Source organism: Heterocephalus glaber, unplaced genomic scaffold (genome assembly GCF_053883595.1).
Source record: "Heterocephalus glaber isolate CG9 unplaced genomic scaffold, H.glaber_assembly_v1.0 deba00001729, whole genome shotgun sequence".
NCBI lineage: Eukaryota > Metazoa > Chordata > Mammalia > Rodentia > Bathyergidae > Heterocephalus > Heterocephalus glaber.
The window spans coordinates 3,509,214-3,535,164 of record NW_028258440.1 but is presented as its reverse complement, the minus strand read 5'-3'; the positions used below and the strand labels follow the sequence as shown (position 1 = coordinate 3,535,164).

The following is a 25,951-nucleotide window of genomic DNA, read 5'->3' as shown; positions in this document are numbered from 1 at the left end:
GTATATGAAATTCCCATGGACGCAAACGTCTCTTTTCTCTTTTCTTTATTTGTTTTCCCTATACAAAATGCTTCTGTTGGTATTTTTTCAAACATCTCTGATTTAATTAAAAATTTAATTACCTGTTTGGGATGAGGTCCCTAAAGCTCTCGGAAGCTAATTATTTTTATTTTATTTCTTTGATGGGGGAGGGATCAGAAACTTTGAACTCTACTCATGAGATAAATGGTCTGGTAGCACGTAGGAACTTCAACTTATTTAAGCTACTGTGCAGCTCATCAACTTAGTCCCTGCATTTGGTATTGAATCTGGATGTGAATTGGACCCCAGACATCATGTGTAAGTCAAGGATGTAGGAATTATAGATTTAGTTTAGAGCACAACATATTCCAAGAGATAGAGGCTGGGTGACAGGTTCCAGATGAGCATATAAATGCATGGATTTGAGACTAACTAGAGAGAAGAGAAGATATAGCACAGTTTCTACAAACTGCTCAGTGAAAAGCAAGTTCTAGTCAGTTATATTTTCAGTATAAGAGAGCAGTAACCAAAAGACTTTATTGGCTTCCATTCCAGTATAACTCTTTTTAAATGCTTGAGCTCATTTTCCAGCTTTGGTGGGGAGAGAGACTAGCATTAGATCGTTTTGCTGTCTGAGGGATCCACAAAAACTTGGAGGTATCAGATTCTACATTTTCATGCTCCACCACTTAGAATGGGTGATGGAGAAAGAGTAAGAAACTGGGTAGGGTATGTATAGAGCCCAGAGTCTCTCTTGAAAGTCGTCCAATTTAGTTTAAAGTCCTGGCGCAAAAGTGTGGTTATTGTTTCCCTGTTTTTAACAAAAGTGACAATTTGGTTTAGTTAGGTTCCAGGTCACCAAGATAAAATAATAGATAAATATTGCCAGGAGGCACAAGATGTCTAAAATAGAGGGTTGCAAATTGAAATAACCCAAAGATCTTAATGCAGGACATTCAAGTGACCTCTGTCCTCCACTGGTTATAACTTTTCCAGGAGAAATTGAATAAGAATGTATATGCCTCAAAGGTCGGTGAAGGAAATGTTCGCCCAAGGACTTAAATAATTTAATTAGATACCATTACCAAGGGCAACAGATAAAAGGGTTTGTCAGTTGATGTTTGACCTAATCTAAAAGAATTTTCTTTCTTCAGAAATTCCCAGGCATTTGGAAGTTTGAGAATTTGGGAAGGCTTTTGAAATCTTGCCAAGAGAGTTTGCAGAGAGAGCTAGACAGTTTCAAATCAGGCAAGTCTTCGAGAACTGTTCTTCAGGGCAGTCCCATTCTGCTCCTTCTGCTGGTACATGAGAGGGACCTCAATGGTGAGTAGGTCACAAGACAAAGCTCTAAGTTCTTTTTTTCTCCTTTTCTCATATATTTTCCCATATATTAGGGTCTCTGACAATCTCTCAGGCATGGCCAATCTCCAGGAAGGCAAGTGGAAGCATTAGTAAAAGAGAAGTTAGGCTGCATAAGTAATTGCAGGTAACAAGACTAAGATAGAAAACATGCTGAGCTCAGTTTCCCAGGAATCTTTTAATGGTAATTCTGGGATGAGACATTCAGCAGTCTTTGCAGGGCAAGCCCAGGCCAAACAAAAAATAGTTTCCTCAATTTAGTTGCTGAGTAGCCTTTAAGTGTGAGAGGGAAATTGACATCAGTTTTAGTTTCATGGATCCAAACATAGTACTAATTGAGGCAAGGTCTTGGGTCCAACTTCACCCTCTGTAAACATAACAACATTTAAAAACAAGTCTGTCCCACAGCCATAGACTTATCACCGATTTTTAGACAAAATGGCTCATCGATTTATTCTACTGGGTTGAAGAGGGAGTAAGCAATAGTCTTTATAACTCCTCTTTCAATACTAGAGAAACAAAATACATCCTGGGGTTCATTAGGTATGATAGACTTATATAAAGATGGAAAACATTTATTTATCAATATTTGATTTTTAACAGCAGAAACAATATATTTTATAGAGTGTTAAGAGCAATCTCTAGATGCCATCTTCAGATGGCATAAAATCAGCTGTCTACTTCTATGTGAAACTAGTTCATCCTCCCATGTGCAACTTACCCTTCATCTTTATAGATATTCCACCTGTGAATGGCCTGTGTGTAGACAACTGGTAGCTAAATATACTCCCAACTGTACCAATTTAAAATATAACAGGCATCAGGGCATAGCTTCATGTAGCCATTTGATTCTGATCTTTGCGCACTCACATTCTGTAGAGATGATTTGCCAAGGTAGATCCAGTTCAAAGCAAACCTCTTTCTTTGGGTCCTACGATAAGCCAAAAGCAGCATTAAGTCTCTCAGGTATGAGGACACTCCTACAGAGCCAGACCATCACTTCCTCCACCTCTCATATTTGTTTGCTTCATGATTGGCAAACACTTTCAGACCTATACGTTTACTTTTCTTGTGTACTTAGCCTGTCCAAGTGGCTGAGTGAGGTAGAGAATGAAACAGAGGGATAGGGTTACTGGGAGGCCAGGCTGTAGAGAGGCATAGTCATGAAATCTTCCTTCCCAAAGATTAAAGGCCAAATGAAATTCCATCCCTTAGCAAGCCCCTTCTCAAATCCACATGCCTCTACAAAAAGGATGACAGTGTAATGGATTCCTATTACTATGATAAATCTTTTTTAATTTCACCTATGAGAAGTTAGAGAATTCTCGTTTGTTAGGGTTAGAAGGACTATTAGTTTAACCAGATTGCAATTGAAAATTTAGGCCAAATGAGGGTAAGAAACTTCTCTAGAGACATAGATAGGGAGCAGCAGAAGCTTCAAAACAGGGATTAGAAAGAATGAAGGGGCACATATACATTAAAGGGTGCTTGCCATATAAATTGCAATGTCAAAGAAAGAGGTGGATGGAGAGAGAGGTTACCTTTCAACATGGAAGAGCCCTTTCACACATTCATTCACACATTCATTCAGCAAAGAATTATTGATCACTTACTATGAACGAGGTACTATTCTAGGTTTAGGGCATAGGGCAATGAAAAAAAAAACTGAAACAAAATTCCCTGAACTGATTATTATTTCTAGTTGATAGACACATAATTAATAAATAAAATATACAGCATGCTAAAAGTAATTGTAAAGAAAAGAATGCAGAAAAGAAGAATATAAAATCTCAGGAGTTAAAGATGAAGTTCTAGACAGGGTGACTCGGGAAGGACTCACTGAAAAGATACCTTGTGAGTAGAACAAGAATTAAGCCACACAAGGATGTTGGGTCTCATAAATACCAAGCAGCGGCTATTTCATAACTATAGAGCAGCATGATCAAAGTCTCTGAGAAGGGGATGTGGTCTGAGTGTTGAGAAATAATAAGGTGTCCAATGTGACTGGAACAAAGTAAGCAGGGAAAGGGTACTAGGAACTGAGATCAGAGTGGTAGGTAATGGAGAAGTGAACCGTGTCAGGTCTTGTGGGTCGTAGTAAGGAGACTGGTGTTTAACGATGTTGAAATGGGAAGCTACAGTTAACAATATAGTATTCCAACCTTAAAACTGTAGATCTTGAGAGTAGATCTTGGTTTGGGGGGGGCAGCGATTTGGATTTTGTTTTTTTCTGCTGGGCTGGAGATTGAACCCAGGGTCTCAGGCATGCTACGCAAGTACTCTACAGCAGCCCTGAGAGGCAGATCTTTTGTTAAATATCCTTATCACAAAGATAAGAGAGAGAAAAGGAAAATTTTACAGAAGATGGTCAGACTTATGGCACTGTAGGGTTTGGGGGGCTTGTAGTGCTGGGGATGGAACCCAGCACCGTGGACATCCTAGGTGAGCACTCTACACTGAGCTACATTCCTGCCCTTGTGTCATTACTTGTGATTACTATTTCATGGGTATATATTTATCTTCACACTCACAAAGACATATATACTAAGTGTGCATATTTTTGTATGTGCATCATAGCGCAAGAAAAAAAAGAAAAATTTTAATAGACAAGTGATCTGATCTAATTTACAATTTAACCGAATCATTTGAACTGAGTAGGGACAAGACCAAAGACAAGAGAACTAGTAAAGAAGTTGATGACAAAATCCAAGTCAGGAATGATGATGTCTTAGAATAAAAGATGGCCATGCAGGTGTCAAGAGTAGTGATAGATTGTGGATAGTACTCATGAATGCTTGAGATTTTATATGTTCATTTCGTATCTATTTGATCCCTGCCATTCCCCACGCACTATTCTAAGTGTTAGGGATATTTCAGTAAACAAAGTAGACAAGGTCCCTGTCCTCAACAAATTTCCATATCGGAGGGGAAGACAGATAATAAGTTAATCATTAATGTAATTTCAGATATTCTAAAGTGCTATAAAAAATAAATCATGAGTGGAAAGAGAGTGGTGAGGGTGAATAAAGTGAATCTTTTCACACAGGCTGCACACTCAAGCCCTCCTCTCACCACCCACACTTTTATAAATGTCACATTAGATTTTCACACTCTTCTTTCAACTAGGGCTGAGCAACCACAGCACATCAAGCACATGAGAATCTAGAAATGTAACTTCGGTGGGGGACATTGGCAGATGGTTTCACAGACCTCAAAGGTTCAAGGAACTTCTCACAGTATATAATATTGGTTCAGGTCAGAGAAGTAGTTTGCACTACACTGTGTTCAGACACCATGGTAGATCCTGGCACTGTGGGAAATGGAGCCATGTATAGTTAGGAGTTAGAGAGCCACAAAAACAGGCAGAACTTAGCTGAAACAGTTGCTCTGTCAGATGATCTCCATTTGATGGCTATTAGTAACTCAAGCTAGCTGAGTTTGAACTGTATCTATGCTTCCAATTTGTCTTGGAAAAGGGAAACTGCATGTGAGAGTAAGGAAGATGACCTCCCTTTCTTCTCTTCTTAGTTGGGAAAAAGTATTTCAGAAGGCAACTGGTGGAGGAAAGCTGAAGAATTTCATAAAACTACGTTCAAAGGGGTGGAAAGCTTTCCATTTTCCTGAGGGAAAAGAGGGTAGTAGTACTTTTGCCTCTGTTTCCATTTTAGAAATCCTATTTGTGTTCTGTCTCTTCTGAATAGGGCAGAAATAAAGATCCTGCACAATCTAATTCTCTCCACCTTTCTCACAGCTCTTATCTTTCTTCTTACTCTCTTATGGGATGCTAGAAAGCCCTGTTGGCACCTTTTGATGCACTTTGGTAAAAGAGAAGGATGGCAGCTGGCAATGCCACAGCAGTGTTTGACTTTCTTCTCATCGGCATCTCTAACTATCCCGAGTGGAGAAGCACGTTTTTCACATTGGTGCTGATAACTTACCTCAGCACATTACTGGGAAATGGACTTATCATCTTTCTAATCTACTTTGATGCTCACCTCCACACACCAATGTACTTCTTCCTTAGTAACTTATCTTTCTTAGACCTTTGCTACGGAACAGCCTCCATGCCACAGGCCTTAGCACACTGTTTCTCTACCCATCCTTACCTCTCTTACCCACTGTGTTTAACCCAAATGAGTGTCTCCTTGGCCTTGGCCACAGCAGAATGTCTCCTCCTGGCTACCATGGCCTATGATCGTGTGGTGGCTATTGGCAATCCCCTGCGCTATTCTATGGTCATGAGTGGCCCAGTGTGTGTCCAACTGGCTGCCACCTCATGGGGGGCATCGCTTGTGCTCACTTGCATGCTCGTCTTGTCCCTGAGGCTTCGCTTCTGTGGGGCTAATGTCATCAACCATTTTGTCTGTGAAATTCTCTCCCTTGTTAGGCTGGCCTGTTCTGATACCAGCCTCAATGAGATTATGATCCTCATCACCGGTATTTTCACCCTGCTCCTACCCTTTGGGTTTGTCCTCCTATCTTATGTCCGAATTGCTGCTGCTGTCCTAAGGATTCACTCAGCACAGGGAAGGCTCAAGGCCTTTTCCACTTGCAGTTCTCACCTGACTGTGGTGACAGTGTTCTATGGTACAGCCATCTCCATGTATATGAAACCTCAGTCCAAGTCCTCCCCTGACCAGGACAAGTTTATCTCAGTGTTTTATGGGGCTTTGACACCCATGCTGAACCCCCTGATATATAGCCTGAGGAACAAGGATGTTAAAGAGGCAATGAGGAAAGTTATGGCAAAAATGGCATAAGCTTCTTTCACTTGTAAAATTCTAAAATAACACTCAGTTATGTATTCACTGATGGAGAAAAGTGTTTAAAGGAGTCTGACTTTATCTTTGGAAGAATGGATGACTAATATGTGAAAAGCTTCATCAAGTGTTCCTACCCCAGAATATTCCTACTGAGATTTGAATTTCCATTAGAGCTATTACTTTGGCTCTTCCTTTACACATGATGATGCTAATGGTCATCCATTAGGTTACTTACCTTCAGAAAAATTAGTTAATCGGTATCATTTCATCACTGACAGATGGAATCACTTATGACTGTAGCAGTAAGCAAGGCATAACTGAAATTGGAAAATGGGACAAAAACTGCTTTAATAAAAAGCCAGAAGACAAAGGTCAGAAACTTTACAACCTTACTGAGGGCAAGGCCTGTTGTATAAGCACAAACAACTTGGTCCACTGAACCTCAGACGTAGGAGAAAATTCCACCATAGCTATTTTCTACAGTTTTATACAATGTTCTTTATTTTTATTTTTTCTGAACTTATTTCTAATCCATTAGATGGTTTTATAGCCCTAACATCTCTATGAATTGATAAGAAAGACAGCACATCTACCATATTAACAATGAAGAAATATAGAGACCCCAAAATAGTGTTGAAACTTTTCTGAAGTCATACACAATTAGTAGTGGAGTCAAAATTAGAATACAGATCACATCAATGTCACATCTGAACTTTTTCATGTAGGTCTATAAAATTATTTTAAATCATAGAATTAGAAATGTAGCTAATATTTATTGAACACTTACTATATGTTGGACACTGATTTAAGCTCTCTGAGCATAGAATTATCACAACAGATCAATGAAGTAGTACTATTTTGAACCCATATTGAAAATGAGGAAACAAAGGCTTATAGAGACTACGTGACTTGCCCATGACTACAAAGCCAGTCAAGAGAAGGGCCAATATTAATGCTAGGTCTGGTTTTTTGTACTGTATTTGAACTATAAGGGAACCTAGAACTGATCGATGTGTGACTTTCCATCAAGTTTATTGTGATATAATTTATGAATAAACATTATCCAATTACAGTGTGCAATTTTATATGGTTTGACAGATGCTTACAGAATAACCATAACAGTCAATCTACCTAACAATTCCATCACCTCTAAAAGTTTTCTTGTGCCCTTTTGTCAACCATCCTTTTCTCTACTACCAACTTCTTGCAACCGCTGATCTTATTTCTTTGGTAAGTTAGTTTTCATTTTCTAAGAGCACCTATAAATGAAACCATACAGTATGTCCTCATTGTGTTTGGCTTCTCTCATTCAGCCTGCTTTTGAGATCCATCCATGATATAACAGGTATCAGAAATGGGTTCTTTTCTGTTTCTGAATAGCATTCCGTTGTATGAGTGTACCACACCTTTTAAAAATTCCATTCCTGTTGATGGACATAATGCAATGGCTTTCAAACCCTATTTTCATAATCCTATGGATTCAGTTGTGCTGCTTGGAGCCTGCTAAGGGAGATAAAGTTTTCTGTGAATTACTTCATTTGAAAAGGCAGTCCTAAACTGAAAGAAAGGGGGTTGGGAATAGACAGTCTTCCTTAAGATCATGAGACAATTTGGATGCAGATCTGGGGCTAAGACTCAGTTGTTCTGCTTCTGGACCTGATTGACTTGAGTCAATTCCCCCGAAAATGATGAAGTCACTTTCCAAGAAGCCTGACAAGAAACTAGAGACAAACAGGTAGAAAAAATATGGTACAAAGCACCTAGGTGTGAGGCAAGGGCCTACTGGGCAAGTGGTTCTTGAATGCATCCCTCCCATCCCAGTGGTCGGGGCTCAGGGTGACCTTGCACAGTGCTACAAAGGGAGTCTCTGGCACACCCAGGGACTGTTTCACGTACTCACTCACTAAATGCAAGAAAGTAGGATGAATAAACCATTTGTCAAAATAACTTCATTTCAAAATAAATACATTTATTCAAATTTTCTCTATTATACATTTTCATTCTAAATATTTTTATTTTAGCTGTACCAATCTATGGGATACAGTGTGATAATTTGATACATGTTCCATACAGTGTGTAATGAACAAATCAAGGCCCCTGTGGATCAAAATTCATGCATATTCAAGCCCCTTATGTAAACAGCATCATTCCCATCTCTGTTATCATTTTTCCAATCTTTGATTACAACTTAATATTAGTGCATATTTATGAGTGACAATGTAATGTATCAATACATGTATGCAATATATATTGATCAAATCAGAGTAATTAACATTTACATCTCATCATTACATTGTCTTTGAAGGCTTCAAACTCCTCTCTTTTACTTATTTAAAAAATAAAACATAGTAACCTATTGTGAACTATAAATACAGTGCTATGGAGCACTGTAATTTACTCCTTGCACTTAACTGTGTTTGAGTACTTGTATGCAACTGCCCTTTGTACCCCCTCAGCCATCCCCTGCCAGCATCTAGTAATCACTGTAATACACTCAGATACACTTTCTGAAAAGTCTACTATACATTTTTAAAAGTATAATCTTTTCCTCAGAATCTGTGGGGGATTAGTTTCAAGGCCTCTGTGGATCAAAATCTGCACTTTCAAGCCCCGTATATTGTTACGGAAATCTCGGAAAGAAGTACACAGAGACCCAGAATTCAGATAAAATAATAAAATTTCTTCTCGCGAGTGGGCAGGAATGCCAGAAACTGGTCTGGTCAGTATCCTTGCCCCCTTTGTTCAGTGTTTCCCTTTTTATATCCTTTTTAGCCATTATCTCAGCCCTAGTGGTCTTTGATGTGTAAATACAGTTCCAGTTCCTATTTACAAGTCACAGACACCAGATAGGCACATATACATTGTAAATTCACCCTGGCATGGTAACTTTGTTAGGTTAATGAAGTTACAGGTTAGGGTCAGATAATCCTCACCTTAAACAAGGAGTTATGGGAAAAGCAAATCTTAAAAGAACACTTATTTTGCTTCTACAACTACCTTAATATTCAATCTATTAAGCTATCTAAAACTTTTCTGTATCATTCGTCCCTCTGTTTACTTCAGGATAATTCTATCCATTACAAGTTCTATACAGTTTATCTACATAGAAGTGTCCCTTTTTTCATTCTCAGATTGTTACATTTTAAATTTGGTTGGCTGCCAATAGAACAGTAATAACCTTGAGATTTGACATGTGTATGTCAGCCCCAAGGGATCTTATTTGACTACCAGGAGTAATATATTTCATTAGGACAAGAAATTTAAAAAGATCTTGAGGAAATTCGAGACACACTTCAGACTTTAGAAACCCAACTAGATTCACTGGCCAATGTCATTACAGAATAGATGTGCTATGGATTTGCTCCAGCCCAGAAAGGAGGGACTTGCTTATTTCTTGGGGAAGAGAGTTGTTAATATGCTAATAAATCTGGTGTAGTACAAGAATCACTAGACAAACTGAAGGATCAGATCAAAGCTCTTGATGAGAAATTTGGTATAGGAGAGCTGTCCTATGGGATTAATTTTACTGGGGAAGGATGAAAAAAACTTGGATGGGACATCTTCTGAGTCCCCTTCTTGTTATAATATTAATATTAATGTTTAGTCCTTGTGTCATCCATTGGATTTCAAAATTTATACAGTAGCGCAGTGCTGCAGCTCAAGACTACCAAATGCTAGTGTTAAGAAACGTAGATAAGATGTCACTTGGAGCTGGGCTCTTCCTCACCACGTGCAGCAGCAGTGGCATGCCCGGAACTGGGGCCAGCGCCTGGCAGCCCTCAGAGGGGCTGCTGGATCCCCTCTACCCGCACACGCAGGGGACACTTCTGAAAGTGGCCCAAATGTCCTGAGTCCTGGGGAAGATGCCGAATCACCCCGCCGCAGACAGGCAAGTCTGCCCACTCCGTGCTGAGGTCCCGAGTCTCATAGAACATACCGAATCACCCCGCTGCAGACAGGCAGCCACCTGGTTCCACACTACAAAGACGCAGAGGACACCACACAACCAGACCAAGGTACTGAATCCTGCTGCTCCCAGGCCAGAGGTAGGGGCTTCTGAGCCACTGTCCCACTGCTCCTGGTCCAGAGGAAGGGGCTTCCTGGTCACCATCACTCCCACTGCTCCCAGCCCAGAGGAAAGGGCTTCTGGGCCACCTTCTGTCCTGCTGCTCCTGGCCCAGAGAAAGGGGCTTCCTGGCCACCATCCCTCCCACTGCTCCCAGCCCACAAGAAAGGGCTTTTGGGCCAACATCCCTACTGCTGCTCCCGGCCCCTGTCCCACCTCTCCCAGCTCAGAGGAGGTAATCCGTGCAGGCCCTAACAGCCCCCTGCCCCAGTCGAAATGAGAAAAACACATAAATAAGTTTCAAAACCAGACTTCCAGATCACCTACAGCAACCCCAAAGGGAAATGAGATGGAACACTCTGATACTCAACCACCTGGACCCACTGAACTGGCAACAAAAGGAGATCTGGAAAAAATGAAATCAGAAATAATTTCTCAGATAACAGGAGAAATTGTGCCCCTAGTGCAAGACATGATTAATAAATCTAGAGAGGAGCTCAGGAACATGATGGAATCCCAAAATAAGAAACAAATGGAACCCATAAAACAGATGCAAACAGATTTCCAGGACATGAAACACTCCACTGAAAGTCTACACAGCAAAATGAGCCAATGTGAGGACAGAATTTTCAGATATAGAAGATAAGATTGCAATTAGTGACCAGGAAAAGAAAAATTGCTTCAAAATTATAAGGGAACACAAGAAATCAATCCAGCCACTGCTAGATGATGCAAAGAAGAATAACATAACACTGATTGGGCTCAATGAAGAAACAGGAGAGAGTGCAGATGACATAAAAAATCTCTTCACAGAAATAATGGCAGAAAACTTCCCAAGCAGGGGAAAAGAGCTTGGCATACAGATAAGTGAGGCATATAGGACTCCAAATAGGCTTGATCAAAAAAAATCTACAGATAGGCATATACTTGTTAAGATTCCAGAAACTCAACAGAAGAACAAAGTTCTATAAGCAGTTAGAGAAAAGAAACAAATCACATACAAAGGAAAGCCCATCAGAATCACAGGAGACTTCTCAACACAAACCATCAAGGCAAGAAGAGCTTGGAGGGACACATTCCAAGCGCTAAAAGAAAACAGCCTCCAACCCAGATTGATGTACCCTGCAAAACTATCTTTCAAAATTGATGGAGAAATAAGATTCTTTCATGACAAAGAGCACCTTAGGAACTTTGAGAATACCAAACCAGCACTCCAAAGAATTTTACACAATATCCTAGGAACAGACATTAAGGATCACAACCCCAGGAAGCAAAGCAGAATGAACCCACCGGGCATGACAAGAAGTTAAATGTAAAGGGGGAGAACCCAACAAAAAGAAAAAGTCATGGCAATGACAAGTCAATATGCTTCAGTTATAACCATCAACATTAATGGTCTCAATTCACCAATCAAAAAAAAATAGACTGGCAAAATGGGTCAAGAAGCAAAGTCCAACAATATGCTGCATACAAGAAACACACTTAATTCAAAAGGAAACTCATAGACTGAAAGTTAAAGGGTGGAAAACAATACTGCATGGGACAGCAACCCCAAAAAAAGCAGGGGTAGCTATCCTCTTTGCAGATCAAGTAGATTTCAAACCAACACTGATTAAGAGAGACGAAGAAGGACACTACATCCTTGTAAAGGGAAGAATCCAAGAGGAAGAGATGACAGTCATAAATATCTATGCACCAAACACTAGTGTACGCAACTATATAAAAGAAATACAAACAGACAAGAAAAGTCATATATGCACTAATACAACTGTAGTGGGGGACGTCAACACCCCACTGTCACAAACAGATAGATCAACTAGACTAAAAATAAGTAATGAAATACTAGAACTCAATCGAACTCTTGAACAAATGAACTTAACAGATGTTTACAGAGTGTTTCACCCCACAAAATCAGAATACATATTCTTCTCAGCTGTACATGGGTCATTCTCCAGAATAGACCACATGCAAGCTCATAGGACATATTTAAGTAAGTGCAAAGGAATTGAAGTTATCCCCTGTATATTATCAGACCATAGTGTGAGGAAATTGGAGATCCATAACAAAAGAAACTCAAAAAATTTCATAAAAATATGGACATTGAACAACACACTTCTGAATAACCAATGGGTCACAGAGGAAATTTAAGAAGAAATCAGACAGTTCCTTCAATTAAATGACAATGACAATACAGCATATTGGAATCTGTGGGACACAATGAAAGCAGTCCTATGAGGGAAATTCATAGCAGTGAATATGCATATTAGGAAAACAGAATGAGCCCAATTAAACAACCTGATGCTGCACCTCAAGCTTCTAGAAAAAGAAGAGCAGGACAACCACAAACCTCACACAAGGGAGGAAATTATAAAGATCAGAGGAGAAATCAATGCAATGGAGACTAAGAGAACGATACAAAAAATCAATGAAGCCAAGAGTTGGTTCTTTGAAAGAATCAACAAAATTGACAAACCTTTAGCCAACCTTGTCAGAAAAAGGAAAGAAAAGGCCCAAATCCATGCAATTAGGAATGAAAAGTGTGAAATTACAACAGACCCAGCAGAAATCCAGAGGATCATCAATGCCTACTTCCAGAACCTATATGCCAATAAGATGGACAACACAGAAGAAATGGACAGATTCCTAGATACATATGAATTACCAAAGTTGAACGAAGAAGACCTAAAAATTTTAAACAACCCAATACCAACCAATGAAATTGAAAATGTAATTCAAATCTTATCAACTAAGAAAAGCCCAGGCCCTGATGGCTTCACTGCTGAATTCTACAAGACATTTAGAGAAGAACTGCTGCCACTACTGTTTAAACTCTTCAATGAAATTGAAAGGTAAGCAATACTCCCAAATTCATTCCTGGAAACAAGCATCACCTTGATCCCCAAAGCAGAGAAAGACCCAACTGAAAAAGAGAACTATAGGCCAATCTCACTAATGAATATAGATGCAAAAATCCTTTATAAGATACTGGCAAACAGAATGCAGAAGATCATCAAGAAGATCATACACCCTGATCAAGTGGGATTCATCCTAGGGATGCAGGGATGTTTCAATATACAAAAATCAATCAATGTAATACACTATATCAATAGAGCCAAGGACAAAAACCATATGATTATCTCCATAGATGAAGAAAAAGCATTTGACAAAATCCAACATACATTTATGATAAAAACCCTACAAAAATTGGAATAGATGGTCTCTACCTCAAACTGATAGAAGCCATCTATGAAAAACCAACAGCCAATATCATACTAAATGGTCAAAAACTGAAATCCTTCACAGTAAAATCAGGAACAAGACAAGGATGTCCACTATCACCACTCTTGTTCAATATAGTTCTGGAAACAGTAGTCACGACACTTAGACAAGAGAAAGAAAGAAAAGGAATAAAGATAGGAAATGAAGAAGTCAAATTGTCATTATTTGCAGATGACATGATACTCTATATAGAAGACCCCAAGAACTCCACCAAAAGTTTTCTAGACTTAATAACCAAATTCAGTCAAGTAGCTGGTTACAAGGTCAACACACAAAAATCAATAGCTTTCCTCTACACCAATGACAGACTCACTGAGAGAGAAATAGGGCAAATAATTCCTTTCACAATAGCATCCAAAAAACTGAAATACCTAGGAATCAACCTAATGAAAGAAATCAAAGACCTCTTCTGTGAAAACTGTGGCAGTCTGAAAAAAGAGATTGAAGATGTTATCAGAAAATGGACAGACATCCCCTGCTCCTGGGTAGGAAGGATTAATATAGTGAAAATGGCCATACTTCCAAAACTGCTATATAGATTTAATGCAATTCCAATTGAGATTCCAGCAGCATACTTCATGAACCTTGAGAAAACAATCCAAAAATTCATTTGGAACAAGAAGAGTCCCAGAATAGCAAAAGCAAATCTAGGTAACAGAGACATGGCAGGGGGTATCACAATCCCCAACCTATACCTATAGTACAAAGCTACTGTGATAAAAACAGCATGGTACTTGCAAAGAAACAGACTTGAGGACCAGTGGAACAGATTAGAAGATGCAGAAACAATGTCAGACTCCCTCAGCCATCTCATCTTCGATAAAGGAGCCAAACACCCTCACTGGAGGAAAGATAGCCTCTTTTATAAATGGTGCTGGAAAAATTGGGCTTCAACTTGCCAAAGATTAAAGCTGGACCTGTATCTCTCACCATGCACTAAACTAAAATCAAAATGGATTAAAGATATAAATATTAAAATAGAAACTCTGAACCAGTTGGAAGAGAGGTTAGGTAGAACCCTTGAAGACATCGGTGTAGGGAAAAATTTTATGAACAAAACCTCAGTTGCCCATGAACTAGCACAAACAATCAACAAGTGGGATCTCTTCTTATTAAAAAGCTTCTGAACAGCAAGAGAAACCACTAACAATGTGACAAGACAACACACAATGTGGGAAAAAATCTTCACCTGCTCTTCCTCAGACAAAGATCTACTATCTTGCATCCATAATGAATTTTAAAAAATCAGATCTCCCAAATATAAAGACCCAATCTGAAAATGGGGATCTGAAAAGAACAGACATTTCTCAGGCAAAGAAGTACAAATATCAAATAAATACATGAAAAAATGTTCCACCTCGCTGGTCATTCGAGAGATGCAAATGAAAACAAAGCTCAGATTCCACCTCACTCCAGAAAGAATGGCTGCTATCATGAAATCAACCAGTATCAAATGTTGGCGGGGCTGTGGGGAAAGAGGAATCCTGCTCCACTGCTGGTGGGAGTGTACACTGGTGCAACGACTGTAGAAATCAGTATGGAGATACCTCAAAGAACTAGGACTGGAAGTCCCATTTGACCCCACTATTCCACTGCTGGGGATCTTCCCAAAAGAATTAAAAAAATCATACCACAGTGATATATGCGTGCCCATTTTATAGCAGCATAGTTTGTCATAGCTAAATCTTGGAATCAGCCCAAATGCCCATCAAATGGAGACTAGATAAAGAAAATGTGGTTTTTTAATAAAATGGAATACTACTCAGCCATAAAAAAGAGAAATTAGAGACATTTATAGCTAAGTGGATGCACATTGAGGCCATACTCTTAAGTGAAATAAATAGGACACACATGTATAAATACCAAATAGTTTCTCTGGTGTGAGAAACTAAAAGTGTAAATAAGGACTAAATGTATAATAGGTAATGTGAAATGGGAAGAAAAGGCACAAAGGGGAAGGAGGTGGGAGGGCTAGGGGAAAGGATAGAAGGGAATGGGATTAATATGAGAAAATGGAAAAATAGGAACAAAATCTTTGTAAATAGGGAGGACTGGAGGGGTTGAAGGGAGGGCTGGGCAAGGGTGAAAAATAAGTACCAAGAGAGACTATGTAAAGGTGCAAATTTCCAGTGAAGAATGTCATTATATTGTATACCTAAAATGTACCAATGATTAGAATGAATAATCGATAATGCAAAATAGGAAGAAAAGGTCCAAAGGGGTAGAGGTAGTGGGTGGAGCAGGAGAAAGGAAAGAAGGGAAAGGAAAAATGCTGAGAAATGGAAAAAATGGAAATAAAGTCTTTGTAAATAGGGAAGGGTGGAGGGGCTGAAGGGAGGGCTAGGAATGTGGAAAAAATAAGAACCAAGATGCATTATGTAAAGGTACAATTCCCAATGAGAAATGTAATTGTGTTGTATACCTACAAAGTACCAATAAAAGAATTTAATTAAAAAAAAAAGAAATGTAGATAAACTGGATAGAACTCGTAATGTATAGAAGAATTATCCTGAAGTAAACAGAGGGAGGAATGATTTGGAAAAGTTTTAGATAACTTAATAGATTGAATATTAAGGTAGTTGTAGAAGCAAAATAAGTAATGTGTTCTTTTAAGATTTGCTTTTCCCATAACTCCTTGTTTAAGGTGACAATTGTCTGACCCTAACCTGTAACTTCATTAACCTGACAAAGTTACCATGCCAGGGTGAATTTGCAATGTATATGTGCCTATATCCTGTCTGTGACTTGTAAATAGGAACTGGAACTGTATTTACACATCAAAGACCACTAGGGCTGAGATAATGGCTAAAAAGGATATAAAAAGGGAAACACTGAACAAAGGGGGCAAGGATACTGACCAGACTGGTTTCTGGCGTTCCTGCTGGCTCGCAAGAAGAAATTTTATTATTTTATCTGAATTCTGTGTCTCCGTGTATTTCTTTCCAAGATTTCCATAACAATATAAAATGGCACAGTACTGCCAAATAACCCACACCTACACTCCTATATCCTTTAAATTATCTCTAGATTACTCATAATTCCTAGTACAATGTAAATGCTGTTTGAATAGTTGTTATACTGCATTGTTTAGGGAACAATGACAAGAGGAGAGCATCTGAACATCTTCAGTGCAGATTCATTTTTTCCTAATACTGCAATCCACAGATAGTTGAACCTGTGTATATAGACCCCATAAATATAGAGGGCTCCCTGTATGGTACACTTGGGCACTGAGACCATGTCTTAATATCAATAAAAATTATTTAGGAAAATGGCAAATAAAATTGAATTTTAATGTATTCATTGAAGAAATATTAAGTTTCTGCTTTCAGACAAGTACTGTACTAGGTGCTAGGGCAAATTTCATAATTTGAACCAATGTTCCTTGCTACTGAAATACACTTTTCAAATTACTATTGTGAAATAAATCTAAATTATTGAAATCAGTCAAATATTAAAGGAATAAAAGAGAGCCTTCAAGTAGAGAAAAATTCAAAAATTAGGAGGAATGTTAAGAGGACTCATTTAATGGTCTGGCTTTAGGGGAGAAAAATATTCCATTTACCATTACAGGTCATTTAAGAATTTAACATGAGAGTATATTTTCACTAATGGTGCTCTTATCACAAAATGGTATGTGTGTCACTATATTTTTGATCTTTTTATTGACTTGTCGGCAGAAGTACAGTTTGCAGACAGAGTGACTAGAGAAGCCTGGGGTTAGGTGGTGTGGAATTGATCCTACTACTAACTAGCCATGTGGTCTTAATTACATCACTCTCTGGCCTTCATATTTGCTCATCAACATAACAGGAAGTTGGTGTTTAGTTAGCCAAGGACTTCTCTAGTATTAATATTCAGTATCTAGATTTTATTTTCTATAGGTTTTCTTTCTGTGATTTAAAAAATAAAAGAAATCATATCATCAATTTACTCTGCAACTTGCTTTTTCCACTTGACAATATATCATGAACATTCCTCCAGATCAATATACATAGATCTATCCCCTGACTTTAAATGTTAGCTTTGACTGAAAAAGTAGGCAGACATAGCAGCTAGTTAACATGGTTCTGGCCCTTCCAGCTGTAACAATCTGATATGAGGTATTAAACTCGAAAGGCAATCTAACTCAACATTGATATTAATTTATTTTAAATACAGAAATGAACTCTATGAGGGAGTGTGAAACAAAATTGAAGTTGAGTTTTTGGAAAACCCTAAGGATTGAATATCGTTTCCCACTTGATCAGTCACAGGGATTCTGAGAATCCTTCCTCAGTGGCCACCCTCAGCCTCCATCCCAGTCAGCTGGCTAGTGAAGCTGCCTTGCTTTACCCTGGAAAGTGAGATGGAAAGACTTACTTGAAACTAAGATGGTTTTATCAAACATGGAGAGAAAATTTGCAAACTGAAAAACAGGTTCCAAATGACATTGTGCACTGCAATATTCAAAGTGATTTAAGAAATGACTTACCGTTCCCAGGCTTTGAGTTTTCAGCTGAAAACAGGCAGTGGAGCATAACTATGTGGAACCGTCCCTGCAGCAAACTGGTTGGATTTGGTCCTTTGTTCTGCCACTGCTCTGGGCTTTGGTCTCTTCATCTGACCTGTACCACTTAGAGTTTAGTCGGGTAAACAGAAACGACAATAGACATTTCAGACAGGAAGAGACTCCATAAAGAAAGAAAACTAGAGAGCCTACAGATCCTTTGGAAATGTTATAAGACGAACTGTAAGGAACTATTACCAACAACTTTAGACAGTTGTAGGAATTCCAGGACTCTTGGGAGATTTTAGAGACATTGGAAAACTGTTGACAATGACATTACTGAAGCAAGTGTCTCACAGAAATGGTCAGAAATCACTTAAATCTCTTCTGACAGAAACCATACACTTAAACACGGTGTCAGAAATAGCAATAATGGGTCTACTTCTCTTCTGCTAGCAAGACTCTACAAACACCTCTCAAAATTGGAATCCAACATTGTTAAACCGTTCTATATATTTATTGCAATTGCAATCAAAATACCAATAGCATTCCTCACAAAACTAGAGTAAACAATCTAAAATTCATATGGAATCAGAAGAGACCCAGAATAGCAAAAGCAATTCTGGAAACTAAAGGCAAGGCAGGGGGCATCACAATCCCTGACTTGAAACTATACAAGAAAGCTACATTGATATAAACCGCATAGTCCTGGCAGAAAACAAACCCAAGAATCAAAAAAACAGATTAAAAGATGCAGAAACAATTCCAAACACACTCAGCCACCTTATTTTTGACAAAGGGACCAAATGCCTTCACCAGAGCATCTTCAATAAATGGCGCTGGAAAAACTGGCTTTCCACATGCCAAAGATGAAACCAAGACTCATAGGGCTCACCATACATTAAACTAACATCAAAATGGATCAAAGATCTAAATATTAAAATAGAAACATTTAATCTGCTGGAAGCTAATATGAGTTAAACTCTTTCCCTATGGTGTAGCCAAAAGCTTTATGGACGAAAACCCTGATTGCACGGAAAAGATTAAAAAGAATCAACAACTGGGATCTCATCAAACTAAAAAGCTTTTTCACAGCAGAAGAAACTAGCAAGAGTGAAGAGACAACCTAGAGAATGGAAAAAAATTTTAAAAGCTACTTTCAGACAAAGGACTACTACCTAGAATATATAAAGATCTCAAAAATTCAGACACCCCAAATTTAAAGATCCAATCCAAAAATGGGCATCTGAAATGAATAGACATTTCTCAGATAAGGAAATACAAACAGAAAACAAATATATGAAAAAAATTTTCAACATTGCTGATCATTCAATAAATGCAAATTAAAGCGACATTAGGATTCCATCTCACTCCAGAAAGAATGACTAGCATCAAGAAATCAACCAATAACAAATACTAGACAGGCTGTGGGGGAAAAGGAACCCTTCTCTGTTGTTGGTGGGAGTGTGATTTGATACAACCAATATGGAAATCAGTATGGAGATTCCTCAAAAAACTAAAACTAGAGGTACCATTTCACTCAGCTATTCCTACTAGGTAGCTTCCTGAAAGAGTTAAAAGCATCATACCATAGAGATACAGTATATGCATATCCATGTTTACAGAGTGCAATTTATAATAGATAAATCTTGGATACAGCCCTTATCCCCATTAACAGACGAATGTATAAAAAAAAGTGATATTTATATACAATGAAGTACTACTCTGCCCTAAAGAGGAATAAACTTGGGGCATTTTTAGGTAAATGAATGCATTTTGAGACCATAATTTTAAGTGAAATAAATCAAACACACAAATTTAAATATCACAGTGTTTTTCTTGTGTGAAAAAGCCAAAGGGTAAATTAGGAACAAAATGGAGGATAGATATTGGGAAGTAGGAAGAAATGTTCAAATAGGAAGGGAAACAAGGGAAAGAAAAGGGAAAGAAAGGAAAAGGTATTTTTACAAAAGAGAATCAAAGAGAAAAATAGAAACAAAGCTTTTGTAAATGGAGAGAAGGGTTGAAGGGAGTGGAGGGGATGGGGAAAAGAATTAAGATATATTATGTATAGGTACAAATTCTCCATGATGTTTGAGATTATTATGTATGGCAAACATGTACTAACAAAAAAATTAAAACAACAAAAAAGTTACATGAATCAATAGCGTAAAGCACTTAGAAAAATGCTTTTCCTATGGAGTGCATGAAATGTTAGCTGTCAGTATGGTGTCTGGGCACATGGGCCTAAGATGCCAGGAATCGAAGTCACTAAATACCATATCCCAAGGTTGCTTCTTCACCTGAGCATGCAAGCATCTATGCAAATATTTTCCATTCAGTTATCACCCAGTATATAGCAGGTCTCATGCTCATTGCTAGGGATGTAGAGGTAAAAGAAACATATTTGGTGCCTTCCCTCAATCAACTCATTTTCTAGATGGGGAGAAAAACATGTACACAGGCAATGTTTACTGCATGGATTTATAAATTGCTAGTTCTTGTGTTCAAAAGGTAGTTTATACACCTTAAAATTTATCTTAGTCTTAAGCATATACTGCCCCATATCATCCTCAAGCTAATTTAATGAAATAAGCCAAACAGGTAATATTATAAAGATCATTAACTTCCGCTTACTAGAAGATTTAGAGAGACTGTAATGCTATCAAGATCAATAATAGTGACAAGATTGGGATTGGAACATAATTCTCCTGATCTTTCTAGATTAATGATCTTCCTTGTAGGTTCTGGGAATCCTTGGAAAAGAGGAGTAAGAATAAGGTAAGATTGTTGCTAAGCAGAGGAAGGAAAAAAGACATTTATTTTTCTGAAAGCTTAGATTCAAAATATGACCCTGACACTATATGATAGTGGGCAAACTATGCCTCAGTTTCCTCATCTATAACAGGAAAGAAGACTGGCCACATACAGTTAAGAAGATTATATTAGTTCACATACTTCCTTTTGAGACATGTTACATCCTCAATAAATATTTTCTATTTTAATCATTGTTATTAAAGTTAATGTTATTATTAAATTCTCAGTTGACTCTAAAGTAGTTGGAGCTCATATCCCAGGATGCCTTCTCCCTCTCCTCTTTTTCCCTAGTAGTAATGTGCATAGTAGCTCTTTCTGATTAAATTTAAGTTTCAAGTCAAAAGCATTTCCAGTGCAGCATCATGATGGAGTGGAAAAAAGTCACATGCTTAGGCGTCAGAAAGTCTGGATCATAGTCTGGGTTCTGCCATTAATGAGCTATGAAACTCTAGATGAATCACTTAACCCCTCTGGACTGCATCTGTCAAACGAGGAGAATATATTCCCTAACCAACTTCACAGAATGGTTGAAAGATCAAAATGAGATCATAGGCATTAAATGTTAAAAAGTTACAGGCACATTACAAATGGTAAGTGATGGTATTATCATTATCCTCAGAATTGGGCTGTATATCACCTTCTCACTAATCCTTGACAACCATCCACTCAGTGAATTTCTTGAGTCTTGATCTGAAATGTCTACCAAATTCATCTCTTCTCCTCTCTCCTCAACAGATCTCTCCTAGACCATGGCCTCATCAATCCTTACCAAGGTTAACTGTAACAGGCTCCTAACAATTTTCTCTTACTTCCTTCTAGAGTAGCTATCCAAACTGTGTCTCCAGAGTAAATGTTTAATTTTTTATTTTGTATTAGTATTTTTGGAGTACATAATGATTATATTCAGGGAGCAAGTACATGTATATAACACATCTGGATTCTTTTATATTCCCCTACCCCTCCCCTTACTCCCTCTCCCTTCCCTTTTGCAAAAGGTCTATCTTCCAGTTAGCTATTATCTATCCATCATTTATTTTGTTCTTTATTAATATTTTGAGTTTCTCATGTAAGGAATCATGTGATATCTAAGCTTGTGTGTCTGATTTATTTCAATAAACATTACAGTATCAAGATGGATTCATTTTCTTAAAAATGACTCATTTATTCTTCTGTAAGGCAGAGTAATACTCCATTGTGCATATATACAACATTTTCTTTATCATCCATCTGTTAATAGACATATAAGTCCTTCTAAGACTTAGCTATTATTAATTATGCTGCTATAAACATGGGTATGCATATATCCCTGTAATATGATGTCTTTAACTCTTTTGGGAAGATACCTAGAAGGGAAGTAGCCAGGTCAAATGGAATTCTATTTTTAGCTTTTTCAGAAATCTCCATACTGATTACCATAGCAGTTGTACTTATTTACATTGTCACCAACAATGTAGAAAGGGTCAATTTTCCCCCTCAGCCTCTCTAGCATTTGTTATGGTTTGATTTCTTGATGATAGACATTCTTGTCCAGAGTCAAGTTTTAAAGAGAAAATCTCTTGTTACCTTCCCTCCTCTATAATCCCACTTCCAAGTTAAAAAAAATAAGATTTCCAGTGGCTCCCTATTGCCTGTAGGATATGCAACACCAATTGAGACTCTTGCTAACCCTTCCATCCTCATTGCCTACTTCCTATCCACAGACCTCATACTCCAGAAAAACAGTCCATCTTTGTCTGTATCATTTATCCAATTATGCCACCACATACTTCTTCCTGCTTGCAATGTCCTTCTCACCTTCTATGCCTGGATAAATCCTAGTCATCTTTCAAGGACAAAATCAAATTCTCAGCAAATCCCTCCTCAGAGATCATTTCACATTACTCAACCCTGCATGGGTGATTTAATTCTATTTTCTTTGCTTAAAACCATCATACTTGATCTTAAATTTAAGCTTTTTCACACTGTTTTATAATTAGTTGTTTTCCAGTGCTTCTCCCTAATTAGAATATAAGTTGATTGTGAGCAGGAACCCTGTTTTATTCATCTGTATATCCACGCAGCATAGTTCCTGGCCACGAAGTTAACGCATAAAAAGAAGTTATTAAATAAGTGTTAATGCAATGCTTCTCAGACTATCTTTTGTAAAACACAGTAAAAAAAGTGCACATGCTGTTGCAGATGGATGGTTCATGAAATACAATAAAAATACACTATAGCAATATCATATCACTTTTAAAGTTGCTAAATGTCTACTCTGGATTTTGCCCTTATCTCACTGCAAATATTTTGAATAGCATTTGGCTAGACTATTTCCAGAGATGCCTTGTATATGCTTGGGTTTTTTTCTTAAATTCTTTTATTGGTACATTTTAGGTATACAACACAATTACATTTCTCATTGGGAACTTGTACCTTTGCATGATGCATCTTAGTTCTTCCTTTTTTCCCCATTCCTAGCCCTCCCTTCACCCCCTCTACCCTTCCCTATTTACAAAGACTTTATTTCCATTTTTTCCATTTCTCAGCATTTTTCCTTTCCCTTCTTTCCTTTCCCCTGCCCCTCCCACTACCCCTACTCCTTTGGAACGTTTCTTCCTATTTTGCATTATCGATTATTCATTCTAATCATTGGTACATTTTAGGTATACAATATAATGACATTCTTCATTGGAAATTTAAACCTTGACATAGTCTCTCTTGGTTCTTATTTTTCACCCTTGCCCAGCCCTCCCTTCAACCCCTCCAGTCCTCCCTATTTACAAAGATTTTGTTCCTATTTTTCCATTTTCTCATATTAATCCCATTCCCTTCTATCCTTTCCCCTAGCCCTCGCACCTCCTTCCCCTTTGTGCCTTTTCTTCCCATTTCACATTACCTATTATACATTTAGTCCTTATTTACACTTTTAGTTTCTCACACCAGAGAAACTATTTGGTATTTATACATGAGTGTCCTATTTATTTCACTTAAGAGTATGGCCTCAATGTGCATCCACTTAGCTATGAATGTCCCTAATTTCTCATTTTTGGGGGTTAAGCAGTACTTCATTTAATAATAAAACCACATCTTCTTTATCCAGTCTCCAGTTGATGGGCATTTGGGCTGTTTCCAAGTTTTAGCTATTACAAACTGTGCTGCTATGAACATGGGTGCACATATATCACTGTGGTATGATTCTTTTAATTCTTTGGGGAAGATCCCCAGCAGTGGAATAGTGGGGTCAAATGGGATTTCCAGTCCTAGTTCTTTGAGGCATCTCCATACTGATTTCCACAGTGGGTACACCAGACTACATTCCCACTAGCAGTGGAGAGGGTTCCTATTTCCCCACAGCCCCGCCAGCATTTCTTATTGGTTGATTTCATGATAGCAGCCATTCTTTTTGGAGTGAGGTGAAATCTCAGCATTGTTTTCATTTGCATCTCTCGAATGAACAGTGATGTGGAACATTTTTTCATGTATTTATTTGATATTTGTACTTCTTTGTCTGAGAAATGTCTGTTCTTTTCAGATCCCCATTTTCAGATTGGGTCTTTATATTTGGGAGATCTGATTTTTTAAAATTCATTATGGATGCAAGATAGTAGACCTTTGTCTGAGGAAAAGCAGGTGAAGATTTTTTCCCACATTGTGGGTTGTCTCCTCACAATGCTAGTGGTTTCTCTTGGTAGGCAGAAGATTTTTAATAAGAAGAGATCCCACTTATTGATTGTTTGTGCTAATTCAAGGGCAACTGAGGTTTTGTTCATAAAATCTTTTCCTACACCGATATCTTCAACAGTTCTACCTAACATCTGTTCCAACTGGTTCAGAGTTTCTATTTTAATATTTAGATCTTTAATTCATTTTTATTTTAATTTAGTGTATGGTGAGAGATATAGGTCTAGTTTTAATCTTTGGCAAGTTGAAACCTAATTTTTTCAGCACCATTTATTAAAGAGCCTGTCTTTCCTCCAGTGAGAGTGTTTGGCTCCTTTATCAAAGATGAGAAGGATGAGTGTGTCTGGCATTGTTTCTGCATCTTCTAATCTGTTCCATTGGTCCTCAGTTCTGTTTCTTTGCCAGTACCATGCTGTTTTCATCATAGTAGCTTTGTAGTATAGTTGCAGATTGGGGATTATGATACCCCCTGCCTTGTCACTATTACCTAGAATTGCTTTTGCTATTCTGGGTCTCTTCTTGTTCCAAATGAATTTTTGGATTGTTTTCTCAATGTCCACGAAGTATGCTGCTGGGATCTCAATTGGGATTGCATTATATCTATATAGTAATTTGGGAAGTATGGCCATTTTCACTATATTAATCCTTCCTACCCAGGAGCAGGGGATGTCTGTCCATTTTCTGATATCATCTTCAGTCTCTCTTTTCAGAGTGCTACAGTTTTCAGAGAAGAGGTCTTTGATTTCTTTCATTAGGTTGATTCCTAGGTACTTCAGCGTTTTGGATGCTATTGTGAAAGGAATTATTTGCCCTATTTCTCTCTCAGTGAGTCTGTCATTGGTGTAGAGGAAAGCTATTGATTTTTGTGTGGTGACCTTGTAACAAGCTACTTGACTGAACTTGGTTATTAAGTCTAGAAAACTTTTGGTGGAGTTCTTGGGGTCTTCTATATAGAATATCATGTCATCTGCAAATAATGACAATTTGACTTCTTCATTTCCTATCTTTATTCCCTTTATTTCTTTCTCTTGTCTAATTGCCATGGCTAATGTTTCCAGAACTATATTGAACAAGAGTGGCGATAGTGGACATCCTTGTCTTGTTCCTGATTTTAGTGTGAAGGATTTCAGTTTTTGACCATTTAGTACGATACTGGCTTTTGGTTTTTCATAGATGGCTTCTATCAGTTTGAGGTAGAGACCATCTATTCCAATTTTTTGTAGGGTTTTTATCATAAATGTATGTTGGATTTTGTCAAATGCTTTTTCTGCATCTATGGAGATAATCATATAGTTTTTGTCCTTGACTCTATTGATATAGTGTATTACATTGATTGATTTTTGTATATTGAACCATCCCTGCATCCCTAGGATGAATCCCACTTGATCAGGGTATATGATCTTCTTGGTGATCTTCTGCATTCTATTTTCCAGTATCTTATTAAGGATTTTTGCATCTATGTTCTTAAGTGAGATTGGCCTATAGTTCTCCTTTTCA

The 25,951-nt window shown here is 37.9% G+C and overlaps 1 protein-coding gene across 1 annotated transcript; it reads left to right on the top strand.

Annotated features, from left to right (window-relative positions):
* Positions 1-5,213: 5,213 nt before the first annotated feature.
* Or13h1 (olfactory receptor family 13 subfamily H member 1) lies at positions 5,214-6,140 on the top strand. Its single transcript, XM_004860113.1, has one exon. It carries the CDS (start codon positions 5,214-5,216, stop codon positions 6,138-6,140), a length of 927 nt encoding a protein of 308 aa, XP_004860170.1.
* The last annotated feature ends 19,811 nt before the right edge of the window (positions 6,141-25,951 follow it).

Excerpts from the sequence above, each read along its gene's own strand:
- Or13h1 (XM_004860113.1), top strand. The coding sequence starts at position 5,214 with ATGGCAGCTGGCAATGCCACAGCAGTGTTTGACTTTCTTCTCATCGGC.